General features: G+C 34.3%; 1 protein-coding gene across 1 annotated transcript; it reads left to right on the top strand.

The window, feature by feature from the left end:
- The first annotated feature begins 7,049 nt into the window (after window positions 1-7,049).
- LOC100802615 (uncharacterized) lies at window positions 7,050-12,093 on the top strand. The gene is made up of 8 exons (XM_003542575.5): window positions 7,050-7,363; window positions 7,482-7,609; window positions 8,086-9,022; window positions 9,641-9,732; window positions 10,033-10,107; window positions 10,579-10,640; window positions 10,726-10,795; window positions 11,090-12,093. The coding sequence occupies exons 1-8, from the start codon at window positions 7,195-7,197 to the stop codon at window positions 11,843-11,845; spliced, it is 2,289 nt and encodes a 762-aa protein (XP_003542623.1). The 5' UTR covers window positions 7,050-7,194; the 3' UTR covers window positions 11,846-12,093.
- The last annotated feature ends 1,943 nt before the right edge of the window (window positions 12,094-14,036 follow it).

Here is a 14,036-nt window from a genome sequence, read left to right as displayed (position 1 = left end):
TAACCATTTCCTTGTAACCACATTAAGCATTCTAAGAGAACTGTATGGTTCACTCCACAGAGCCACAGAGGGACCTACTCCCTATTTGTCATTGTCTTGTTTTAGAAAGAAAAGATCGAGAATAAAATTTGGAGGCTGTTGTATGCATGCAACAATCAGTCCATGAAGTTTTCTTTCTAAATGAAATATATCTTTGCTGAGGACAGGCTTTGGAGCAAATACCATCATTCAAGTTGTGCAATGCACAGCCACAATTTTTGTGGTATGGCCTTCGCTCAATCTCCATGTCATGCAATGAAATGCTTCCCTCAAAGACACACTGAAACATCATTTGACATGCTCCAGTGGCCATTCTGTTGGTGATGATGTTGCCATGCTTTCTCAAACATCATATATTTATATTATATGTATATCATATAGTGTGTGGAACGGGATGAAGAAATCAAGAGGAGGAAAGTAAATTTGTATTTATTCTTTTCTGTAAAATTGGAAAAACTGAAATAGACAGTTGCACAAGACATACATCACTAGGGAAATAGCCACATAGGGACAAGTTAGTGGTTTGGCCTCTCTTTTATGTGTTCTTCAATCCCACCTACCTCTCTTTGTCTTGTAGTTCACCTTTGCTATTTTCATTCTAGCTATAGAATTCTCCAAAAAAATTGGTTAACTTTATTAAAATACTGAGGTGAGCGATGTCTTCTAGGTAGGGAAAGTTCTATTATCTTTAACGTTACTTTAATTACCAAGTCAAAATGGGGCAGTGGCACTCAATGTTCTGTTTTTCAGATACTATTGTGCAAGTCCATGATAATGGTGGTTGTAACTTGTAAGATACTAATACTTATTCCAAATTTCAAAAGGTTTGATCATTGATGGTTGACTGTTTTCTTCTTTGCATCCAAATGAATGGCAAGTCATAATAGGAAAAATGTTAATGTGAGTTGTAAGTAGTAACTATCTCAGGATAAGCCATAAATCGGGATCTTTTGGTACATGGCTATTTATTAGAAAACTTTAAGCATCAGATTGGAGCTGATTTGTGGTGGAATTGTAGATACTAAGTGTTTGTGTGGTTTGAAAGAGGTATGTGCCATTATGGAACTAAAAATAATGATAATTGTATGAAATCTCTGTATTGGTAAGAAAGGAGGAAAAAAATCAACTACACAAAGCCAAAATAAATAATTAGTCGAAGTTCATATGTTATTCTCTGTATATTACAAAATTAAATGGTATAATCCATATCTAGTAGTATTCACTTCTTTACTGCAAATTGAGAATAGGATTCGAGAATGTCCAGCTGGTTCCTGGTGGCATTCTGTTACAGAACATTCTTTCAATTTTAGTGTTTACGAAGCGTTCCCGACCAAATTAAATTTGGTCAAGCAGAAAAATTATTTTTATTTTTCGTTATCATGTGTGTTTTATGCAGGATATCAATTGAAAGGACATGGAGGTTCTGCTTGAACTTTACGTTTTGTGCAAAAATAATTAGTTGGAATGATTTATTATACTAATCTAAACAACTCTTGTTTCTATGATTATCAACGCACGATTTAGCAAAGGAGAGGCATATTGAATTTTTGTCAAATAAGGTTTTGAGTTTTAAAAAAATTATGTAACTAGAGAGTTACTTTCATTGTATTGTAGATGTTTAAAATATGGAAAATGCTAACCAGAAAAAAGTTTTTATTGAAAAAATACGAAGGTATGAGAAATTATTATATAGTTTTATATTATCATAGTCCCTCCAAATATTCACATAACACATAATAGCCTGTTTGGGTTGGTGTTTGTTGGCTTCGACGTGGATCAAGTTGAAGCAAAAAATATTTGCTTCTGCGTCATTCGAGAGTTTTGGAGGTGAAAATGTTTCAAAACAAGGATCACAAAATCCGATCCAAACCTGTGTTAAGTATTATTATTTTTTCTCTCTAAATTTTAAATTTTAAATATGTATTATATAAATATTTATTGAAACTATGGACTAGTTATGGTCAAGTCTCTAAGACTATCTAATAATTTCGGATATTAATAAGTTATTTTCAGGGCAATTTCAACAATAAATTAAAACTTTTTATCTATTGATTCATTGACCAATGCTCTTTTTTATTTAATTAGCATGACCCTTAAAATAGAATACATCTCTGGTCTGAAAAGGGACATTTAGTTTCACTTTCAATGTGTAGAACCAATTCCATAGAACTACATTCTCAATCCAGCTGCCATCTGGTATTTTCTGTATCCTGATTGTTTTCACGGTTCACGTGTGTAGGCCCTTGTCTCTTTTTCCTTTTGTCTTTCTAGTCTCTCAGTTCACCCATATCTCACAGGACAGATAGATATTTAATTATCAATTATTATAATATAATGTTGTTTTATTTAATTATCAATTATTATAATATAATGTTGTTTTATTTAATCATGCACAAATTTAATTCATTGTTTCCATTTGAAATTGCAAGCCAGCATCCGACCATCCCATGTGATGAATTGATCTGGCAGTTTGAAGATTCTTCAAACTCTACAATGACAGCGATTTTGATTTATCATCCGTAATTATAACAAACTTAAGCAATTAACTAATATACTCTTCGGCACTTAGAAGGGCAGTTCTATCATTTGTGCACAATAATAATTTATTAGTATTAGTTTGGATGCAGCGGTTAGCCGCATGATTATGATCCATCCATCTCGCAAGAGGGGTTCTGGATACTATTATTATATACCATAACATTCATTTCTATCTTTAAGAAACAAGTTATAATATAAAATATTTTATAACTTATTTTTTATAAAAGAAACGAAGATTACATAATTGATGACGCTGATAAGAACCTCGAAACTATGTAAATATTCTTTCTTGGATCACGATTTTGAATGCAGCTTTCGGTTGATACTGATATGATGAAATCTAAACCAAATTGACAAATCACCTTGGAACTAATATTCAATACACAACTATATTCCCAAGAGCAGCGGCTTATTAGAAAGGAAATTGTTAGCTACCAGCCCCCAAAATTCGGAACACCATCCACCCAACAACAATAAGGATATGCACAATATTCACGTCAAAAGATTAATGAAGAACATGCATATATACATTGCAAATATGCAAAGAATTTCGATGAGCATAATTACAATTTACAATAAATTGAGTTGTATTATCATATACGGAAGCTAAGAAACGACCATAGTCCATGAACCACAATAGCATGTTACAAACAGTCGACAACCTTTCTACAAATCAACTTATTAATTCAAAAAGAGAAAGAAAGGAAAAGAAAAAGACCTAAACGGCTAAACCGGATTCAGACTAATAAAACGAAAAGAAGAGCAAAACAGAGTTTTATCAAACATATTAATTATTGTCAAACCTTAACTAAAGCAATTCTTATTTTCCTCCTCAACGTTTGCCAAACTTGGTTGTGGCCTTCCCCCAGTTGCAACTTGAGAAGGAGAAGAAGAAGAAGCTGCCAAGACCAAGCTTCCTTCACTCCATGCCCTCCTCATAGGGTATGACACATTGTTACACCTTGGAAGCTTGTGCGTGCAATTAATAAGTGACTTGTTATGGAGTGCACAGCCACAGTTACGGTGGTAGGGTCGTCGCTCGACGCAGTTATCGTAGCAGGATATGCACCCTTCATACACTGACCAGAATAATCCATCTGGGGTGGCACCAGTTGCCATGTTTGATGTCTCCAACAAGAAGCAATGTAGCTTCTTTTTTTTTTTCTTTTTGTGATGTGTGTGTATCTAACTCCAACCTTCTTTTTTTCTTTTCTTTTCTTTTATAGCTTGATGATGCCAACGTGCACCCTCCCTTTTAAAGTGTTTTAGGTGTTCAGCACAAAATGATGGGCATTTATATAATACCATGCGCTGGTGGTTAATTAAATATATATTGCAAGCCAGATGGGCCAATTTGGTTGTGGGTAAATTAACGGCACATTGATGCGTTGCGGGAGGCCACTTCATGGACTAGGTACACTTTTACTTTTAATTAAGAAAAATTTAGGAGAATTGATAACACTTCAGTCCAAAACAGGAAAAGTCTTTTGATTATAAAAGAATTTATAAGATTACTTATATTTATCTCATTACAAAAAGACAAATAAAGACAAATAATTTTTTTTTACATGTTATCGATTAGATAGAGACTTTATCCTATTCGATTGGAACGACCATTGATATTTTGACCAGGTACACATTATATTAGGACGTGTTATTATGATCAATTAGTCAGTAGCTGACAGTTAAACAAAAAATGGGTAATGTTACCCGCAAGACACTTATTTTAGGTTACCTATTCAATACCCGTTCCTTTTTCTTTTTGCCTTCCCCAAATAAAACAATTTTTCATTTTGGACTTTTTTTTGTATTTGATTGACTAGAAAACAATTTGGTCTCTTTTTTCTCGCTGTATGAAGGTGGAATTATGGATGGTCCCAAAAGCAAGGTTTGTTTTCATTCTGAGTTGGAGTGTTTGAGTTATATACGTTGTGGCTTTGGTTGCACTTTTCTATGGGTTTAGTTTTGGAGTCCTTCGTGAATAGCGGATTGGGGCAACGTACGAGGTGGTCAGGTCACTGTTACTTGGCCATAGACTCAATTTATGCTCCTTGGTATTATCGGATGGTTTTGTTTTGAGGTTCACATTACAAGGAAGCATCATATGGTGGAAGTGAGATTCGTTTGACGGCAGTGGTTTTTGTTATGCCATTGGCATATTCTGTCCCTGTGTTGTTTCTTGCTTATAAACAAAAAAATAAGAGTTTATTGGGTCGAATTTTGAAGGCGGGGGACAAGTCAATTCAATTGTAAAATGATTGATTTGGATCCAATTTGGATTTAGAATTCTTTTGAAACAAATAGCCAACTCAACTGAATTCAAGTATGTCTAGCTCAAATCATCAGATCAGGATGTATTTATATTTTCAGACAAAATTCATTTAAAAAATATTAAAGAATAAAAATAAAATAAAAATATATAACACAAAACGGATTTAGTATCTATTATCTTTTTTTTTTTTTACAACCAAGAGGATTATTGTAGAGTTAGTAGTTCTATCAGATCGCAACTACTTAACACTTAACTAGACACCTTGTTTCTAGGTATACTAAAGACGAGCTTAAAAATGATCAAATATCATGAAGATTTTTTTTTTTTGGGGGGGGGGAATGTAAATTATATTAAACCCAAAATGATACAACAATAAACGGGGCATACCCCGCAGCTAGAGAAAATCAAAAGCCTCCCTAATACAAAAAGACCTATATCAAGATGCTAAAACAAATGCAACAGGTGTGCTTGTCTATACATAAGAAACTTAATCTTGCTAATAACCTCTATTACAGAAAATTGATAATCTTAAAAAATCAGCTTGTTCCTAGACAGCCAGATGCAGTAGACTGTAATTGCTATAGACAGACAACGTAATTTTCCTTGAACACCTGATGTGGATCTGTCTCTAATTAAAAAGTCAGTAATGCGCTATAAAGAAGTGAAACACCTGTGAAAAGGAGCCAAATCAAGGATGTGAACCCAAACTTGGAGAGATTTCCTGCAAGAAAAGAACAAATGAGCACTTGACTCAGTCTCATTTGAACATAAAGGACAGAAAGAACCCTTGTTCAAAAAAGTAACTTTGTCAAGAGTAAGCAACCGATTTCTTTTAGCAAGCCACAAAATGAAAGACATCTTAGGGGGGATTGCTGGGTTCTATATAATAGAACACTAACTAATAGTAGGCTTGACACCTCTAATGTATTTATAGACTTTGCCAACAAGCAATTGTTCATTGGTGCTCCAAGATTGAATCTTCTTTTTGACCTCTTCCGTACTTAGCTCTTTAGAGATAATAAAGTTCCTTATTTAAATGATTTTCTTTATCAAAACTGAATTTAATAAAGAACTATTATAATTCCACACATCGCTCTCTCTGAAGATTTTTTTAATTGTATTTAATGTTGTTCTCCATGATGTTGGAGCCAATTCCAGACTAACTAGAAGTGGTATAGTATATAGCCTTGATTGCTTAAGATTGTAATTAAACGAGGAAGAAAGAAAAACTGGTTTGAATTAGTTTTCTAAGGAAACTTCTTAGAGAATAATACGCGTTAAATTAAAATGAAGACAGTTGGAGGGGAATAATGCAGTGCTTGTAGGAAAAGCATACCAATTTTCTACCCAAATTTCTACAACGACCTCCACCTAAAAATAAAATATAAACTTAATGGAGTGATCGAGGGAGCGAAAAATACATTTTGCACATAGAGGGATATCTCTATTCTGTGGTTTCTGATAACTTACTCGAAATTATTATTATCATATTGAAAACAAGAGTATGAAATGTCCGAGGATGCCAACAAGCTTAACTGAGGTAAATTTATTTGTGATCGTGCCAAGTCAAAATTGTTTATAAGGTCGTTCTTAGTTGGATTATTTTATAGCCGGGGAGTATATGAAGGACCAGGCCCATTGCAGATTTGTTTTTGGTGAAGAAAATAAATGACCCATTGCAGATTTCAGAAATAAAAAAATCTTGCCCGAAATCTAATGACTACCTGTAATACTTGACTATTCATGTACCATCCACAATGGGAAATACAAGAATTTGTGATTTTTTTGTAAATATGGGATCAAATTTGTGAATTTTTTAAAATAAAAGACCAAATTTTGAAATTAGGAAACTAAAATTATTGATTTTTTAAAATACAGAAGGTATCAAATATTTTTATTTTAAAATGAAATGACTAAAATTACAGGATTGAACAAAATACAAATACCAAAATTACATTTAATCATTTTTATTAATATTCTAATTATAATCTTTTATTTAAGAGTCAAATCTCGAATATACATTGTTTCCTTGGGCGACACGTTCTTTTTAGTCAAAGTCCAACACTGGCATCTCTGTTATTCTTCTTTTAATTTATTTATTGTTTTGCAATTGGTGCGATTGAATTGGGCCTGAAAGCTCGGCCCAACCATAAACCACGAAACGAGTGGTATATAAGCATATTTTGATTTGGAGAGGGAATATCCTATTGGATCGGGTCAAACCCAGGTACACATATGTGGGTGGGTGGGTCCTGCAATTCCTTCCTTCTCCTTCTGTTTTGCTGCATCTAAAAAAACAGTACGATTCGCAATTGTTGTTGATCACTGACTCGAAGCAAACAATCATGGGAGGTGGGAACAGAAGATCAAAAGGTGGAAACAGAAAATCCAACAACAGCAGTGGCAGCGGCATTCCTAAATCTCGAAAAAGAGGTTCGGATGTTAAAACTGCATTGTTCGTCGAAGGCGGTTTCTTGTCTGATTGGCATCTCCCTTCCCCTACCCAAATTCCAGGTGCAGATGACAACATAAAAGTTATTTTATTTTATCAAAATTCCTTTTTTTTTCTTACAACATGATAAATTTTTGAATTTGGGTGCTTCTATGTTTTGTTTTGGATTTTCTTTTGCAGGGAGAAGTTCTGGATCCAATAACAAATCTGGGAGCCATCGTAGAGGTGAAGGCTCTGTATCTAAAAGTGGGTTTGCGAAATCTTTGGGAGCTACTATTCGATACAATTATCCTTCATTTGATGTTCAGGTTTGTCGTGCCCATTAAAGCTGTTAGCTTTATGATTTTTCCTTATAAAATGGAACATTGCATATCTATTTTGTTCATTATGTTTTTACTTGTTCTGCCTTTGCATTCGTTATACATGCCTGTGTAAATTTAATTAAGGTTAGGATACCTGATGGGTGAAGCGATTTTTCTTGTTTTCATAAGCAAGCAAAATGGATTGTGTTACTTAACCAAATATTTGAACTCTCACAAAGTGTATGCATAAGTTTGTGAGTCAATTTACTCATCCACACAAGTATCATGGAGGAAGATATTGTCAACAGTCAATATCTACATCTTCATGAATAGCTGAAAATTATATTCTTCATCTTTTAACTTATCGTTCAGAATATTTTCATCATGTGTCTCTGGTTGTGTATGGATTTAATTTCATAAGATCAGATGAACTATGTTTGTAGTTGCTTCAGAGTAACTTATGTTTAATGACATATTACCAGGAGGTTGCATGTGCTGGGATTGGGAACAATGGTGAAGATAGTAATTTAAATCAGCTGCAACCTTTTGTTTTCGCAGACTCCAAGAAGGGTCAAATTATTGCTCATATAGACCAAACACCTCCTTCAAAACCCAACAATGTGAAATATAGGTACACTTATGATGCAGATTTTATTTTGGGTGACAGTTCTCATAGAGGATTGGGTTTCCCTGCTGAACAAGACAAAACCCCAAGTGGCATTGGCACTTCTGAACAGATGCCCCAGTCAACTCCAGTTTTAGATTCATCACCATTTGAGAAGGATGCTGATTCTGGTGAGGGTATGGATTGTGAGTTAACCAATCAGATGGCAGAAGACTTGCCATCAAATGTGTCTGCTGAGAGAAATTCAGGGTTTCTGACAATTGGAGGTCTTAAATTATACACTCAGGACATCTCGGATAATGAAAGTGATGAATATAATGACGGAGACTCACCAGATGAGGACAGCTCTGCGTCTTCTGAGCCAGAAGAGTTACTTGGATCATCTGAAACCAATGACTCTGAATACTCATCTGATAGTGATTCAGACATTAATGAAGAGGTTGTGGAAGATTATTTGGAAGGAGTTGGTGGTAGTGACAACATCATGGAAGCAAAATGGTTGCTAAAACCTGTTTTGGATGAGTCAAATGATGATAGTTCTTCCAGCAGTTGCTATGACGAGGCATTGGAGAAGTTGAGTGGCTTTGTCCTTCAAGAAGCCTCCAGGGAATATGGCATGAAGAAAGCTCAACCATGGAAGAAACGCTCTGTAGGTTCTGGACCTTTAGCTTTGGAAGACCTAATGTTGGAAAAGGATCCAAGATCCATCTCTGCTAGAAAGAAGCATGTTCCTCGATTCCCTCAATCTTGGCCTTCACATGCTCAGAAGAGTAAAGCTTCCAAAAGAATTCATGGTACTGCTATCACACATTCACACATGTTAAAGATTCAATTTTGTTGTCTAAGTTCTAAGCTTTTAGTTTAAGTAAATCTCTCTGTCCTCATTGAATTTACTTCTACTTTTCAAATTCTCAAAAGAATTGAATTTACCAGTCAAAGTGGGTCCAGACAAAAACTTGTTTGAAAACAATTGCATGCTTAATTTGTGCAGAGGAATGTTAGTAACATATTCTCTAACAGTTTCTTTTCAACATGCTCTATCATATTGGGTGAAATTCATGTGGGTTCCACTAAATATGTAGGTCCCATTCTCTATTTGGTGAGTCCCATTCCTAAACTAATGGGATTCACATGAGTTTCAACCAATAGAAGAGTGTCGGAGAGTGTGTTGCTGGAATTCCTCATTTGTGTATCTTCAATTTGATGCACTTTGAGTTCCATGAATACTTTTTGGTAAAAATATCCAGGTTGATGGAATCGGGGTACAGTCTTATGGGGATTTCACATCCATGGAGTTTGAAACTGGAAATGGTTGTGTGTGTGTGTTCATTCATTTATTCTTTAAGTTTGATGAGATAGTAATAGTAAAGAGTTTCTGTCACTTCATTTTTGCTTACACAGATTCTATACAGGTGAAAAAAAGAAACTTCGTAAAGAAAGGATTGCTGTAAAGCGCAGGGAAAGAATGCTGCATCGTGGGGTTGATCTTGAGAAAATTAATTCGGTATGGGATACAAAATTAATTATTTTTCATCTGCAATGATATATAGAATGAGTGTCCCATAGTCATCTTCTACCTTGCCTGTGCATCTCAAATTTCGTTTCCTTACACATTATCCAAGTCTTGTGATCTATTTCTATATATACTAAATCATACCATTCTTTGTTGAGTGTAACTGTATCTTTTCAAAGTTGACCATGTTGTACTTAGATGAGGAAGTGTATGAATATTCAAAATTCAAATTGTTCTTGACACTCACATCTCTATCTAACTTTATCTCAATTTTTATTTTTTGAATTCTAGAAATTAGAAAAAATTGTTTTGGAGCAAGTGGATATGTTCTCTTTTCAGCCTATGCATTCTCGGGATTGTTCACAGGTGTGTTTCCTGTCTGTACACCTTTTCTCTCACGAATGTCCTAAATTGTATGGCCTAGAACTATTGCTGTTTAAAATGCATAAGCACACCAATAATTACTCATCAGTGCCTTGTTCTTGTCAAATAGATTTTTCATAAAAAAAATGGGGTTTGTAAGAAAATATTCATGAAAGGATTCAGCGTTTGAATCATGGTTTAATCTTGAGTGATTTGGGGAAGTCACATCAGTGACATAACAAGTTTGGAACATTCAAACAGTTTGGCATGGTAAAGCCATATTTAATTTGTCATGCTCTTGTTACATTTACTGTCTTTCAAGAATTCTGCACATTCCCCACAAGTCACAACCATTGATTTGGTCTAAGAGAACAGTTGTATGTTATTTGTTTTTGCTTTGGTATAACAGCTGGGTTCATAAATGTTTAAATACCATATTGCTCTCATATTGATATGGGTTCTCAATGAATATAGATACAACAATTAGCAGCAATTTATCAATTGCAGAGTAGCAGCCAAGGATCTGGCAAAAAAAGGTGATGATGATCTTCTCATATTTATAGAATTAAAAATGTTTGGGAATGTAAATTTAATAAATTTAGCCTGGAACTTTGGTTTCAGATTTGTGACAGTGATGCGAACGCAGTCTACATCCATGCCATCTTCAAGTGGTAGACAGCGCCTGGAAAAGGTTCTGTAGTGTTTCTGTTTGACATCTTGAAAATTATTTATGCATTGAATAACATTTACACTTTTCCTCCTATTTTCATCCATGTCCTTGAGATACAGAGTGGCCCATCCTCTCCTTTTTCTCATTGTTACTGCCCAATTCATTGAAACTTTGAAATATTTACTGGAAGCTTTTTGATCTTTCAATGATTTGATGTTTCTTTTAAAACCTAAGCTTTTTTTTACTTATTACATATTTGGAATTATCTATTCTTTAACTTTCTATAGTTGAGACTGACTGTTATACGAACTTCAGTTGTTGGGAGTTGATGATGAGGATGCCGATTTTTCCGTGGCTGACTATGTGAATAAGAAATCTGTGAGTGGAGACAGAAGACTGGGAAAGAAAAATGCTAAAAGGAATGATTTTAGATTCCAAGAACCTCAATCTGCCCAGAACAAGTACTCAGGAAGCCATAAAGTGAAGGACAAGAAAGGGAGTGGACAAAAGGGTTCATATGCTAATCAGCCTGTGTCATTTGTATCAAGTGGCTTAATCCATTCAGAAACTGTACAGGTTACAGTTGATGCTGAAGAGACTAATAGGAATGGTGTCACCAGCTCTGCTAATATAGGTTCATTTGAAGAACACACTACTGGTTTTGGTTCAAAAATGATGGCTAAAATGGGATACACGGAGGGAGCAGGATTGGGGAAAAATGGTCAAGGTATGGCACAACCTATTGAGGTTATTCAAAGGCCCAAATCACTTGGTTTAGGTGTAGAATTTTCCAACAATTCAGCTGAGCCAGCTAGGAACAAATCTTCAAGAGTTGGTGCTAAATCACTTGGTGTGGGTGTAGAATTCTCCAACAGCCCGGCTAAGCCAGCTCCAAACAAATCTTCTAATGTTGGTGCTTTTGAAAAACACACTAAAGGCTTTGGATCAAAGATGATGGCAAAGATGGGCTTTGTGGAAGGCACGGGATTAGGTAGAGAATCACAAGGCATTACCACTCCGTTGAGTGCTGTTAGGCTTCCAAAGTCGCGAGGACTAGGTGCCAAAAGTTAATTTATAAGTAATTGTATGTTGGCTTAGTAAATCTTATGATTCTCTCGTAGTTTAGCTTTACCATGGGATGACCATCTCTGAAATCACTCGGTTAAAATGCTATATTTCTAGCTCCTAGTTATTTGTTTTTACTTTTTTTAGGAAGAACTAAGAAAACTCAGTCCTAAAGAGGACATGTAATTATGTTGAATGTGGCCAGCTCTTGGATGACCACATGGAATCATACTTTTCCTTATTTTTTTCATTAATCATTATTTAAGTTACGGACCACTTAACAAAAAATGAGGGAAGTCACCGTTTTCGTTTCTCAAAGTTACTGAATCCGTGTCCGTTTCATTTGTCCATTTTGTAACGAGTTTTATGTTGGAATGTAGCGGTGCCATGCTCATTTAATTTTCCTTAGTGAGTTGGTTTTCACAATTTGTCGGTGATTAGACTTGCCTAAGGAGCAAGAATGAAATGTCATTTTCTTAAATTCCATTTTCCTCTATTTGACAAAGGCACTATATCTTTATTCAATTGATTGTATTTCCCATTGCTCACTTTCAGTAATAATTGAAATAAAAATGCAAACGTGGGCAAACAGCCATCAGAGAGTCATCGTAGTAACTTAGGCAGAGCTCCAAAGACATCAATCACATTGTATGAGATCTACCAAGCACGTGGATCCAAATTGAGGAAAACGTGAAAACTATCATACACCAAGAATTACGTCATTGAAGGCATTCTCTTATACAAAAACATTAAATACTCTCTCATCATCATTATCATAGGGCCCTTATGTCTTTCAAATTAACCTGTCTTGTTTTGGATTCAATTAGAGAGAAGAAAGGATAACTTCATCAGCGAAATGGTAGCACTCGGTTGTTTGATTATCATTTTCAATGGTAATTGAGCAAGATGGCATTGTATATGGTGCATGCTGGATGATATATCTATCTCAACAAACTAGAATATTCCACATATGGTATTTAATTATTTAAATACCATTTGTTCCGAATTCAAATTTATGGGCATCGTTAGTGTTCTTTGTATATGAGGTTATTGTCTATTTCAGTTTTTGGTCAATTATCACGATTTTGTTCTTAAAAAGGATATATCGGTAAATTGAGAAGAAAAAAAATATTTATAAACGATTCATATACTCAGACACCTAATTAATATAAAAATTTGTGACTACCGAAACATTAGTGTTTTTAACACTACATATTTATAATATAATTTCAACACTTTGTTAATGAAAAGGGTTAGGTCTAATCTCATTCTCCTTTGTCGGTATGGAAGCACTATTATGGCGTTGGTCAAAATTAGATGTCAAGGTGTAACGTTTCCCAATGTTCTGGTATTTTTCCCACTTAGATCTATAGTTAAGTTACCTGCATGTTGAAGCTTCATAATACCAACAACCCGTTACGTTAGTGTCACTTCAAAGACGTGTATAAAATAAAGTAACGTTCAGAATCACTAAGTCTCGAACCTTAACCCTGTTCTGTGGTTTTAATCACAATTTTTCGATGTTAACTGTAAGTTATATTTGTGCTAGATAATAGCAACCTAAACAAGGTTACATGCATCAAATTTCATCAGTGCTTATTTCTTTGGTACAATGTCGACATAAAGGTTGGAATTAATAAATTCTTTTCCTGGTTACTAGCGCTTATGGAAGAAGACAAATAATCATTAAGAAAGTTTCATCATCTAATAATACAACCAACGCTTTCCGTGTTTGTTTTATTTTAGAAAATATGTTTAACTTCTTTTATTGTGTGATTTTCTTGATTTTTTTTGACAAAATCTGATTTTCTTTTCTTGATATAAACAATGAATTTGGTGAAAACGACTCTTTTTTTTTTTTTCTTTCTTTTAGGTGAAAGAAAAATGAATCACAGTATCACTGCTAGGGCTAATTATGACACTGATTGGTTGTTAGTTTCACACAAATGACAAATTACAAATGAATGGGAAACATAAGTTAACTAGGCCAAATTATCAACCTGTAGGCTGACTGCTCTTTTTTTTTTTTCATCTCCCATCTTTGGATGGTTTGTTTAAACTTTAAAAAAATACTAGTAATTTTAAAATGAGTATTTTTGAATAAGCAAACAAAATTTATTTTTTGAAATAAGTAAAAATCTGATTATTTTAAGTAAAAACAATTTATATAAACACATCAGAAAAACATAAAATTACT

This window comes from Glycine max, chromosome 13, assembly GCF_000004515.6.
Source record: "Glycine max cultivar Williams 82 chromosome 13, Glycine_max_v4.0, whole genome shotgun sequence".
Lineage (NCBI taxonomy): Eukaryota > Viridiplantae > Streptophyta > Magnoliopsida > Fabales > Fabaceae > Glycine > Glycine max.
The sequence above is the reverse complement of the archived record's forward strand: the minus strand, read 5'-3'. Positions and strand labels throughout refer to the sequence as shown.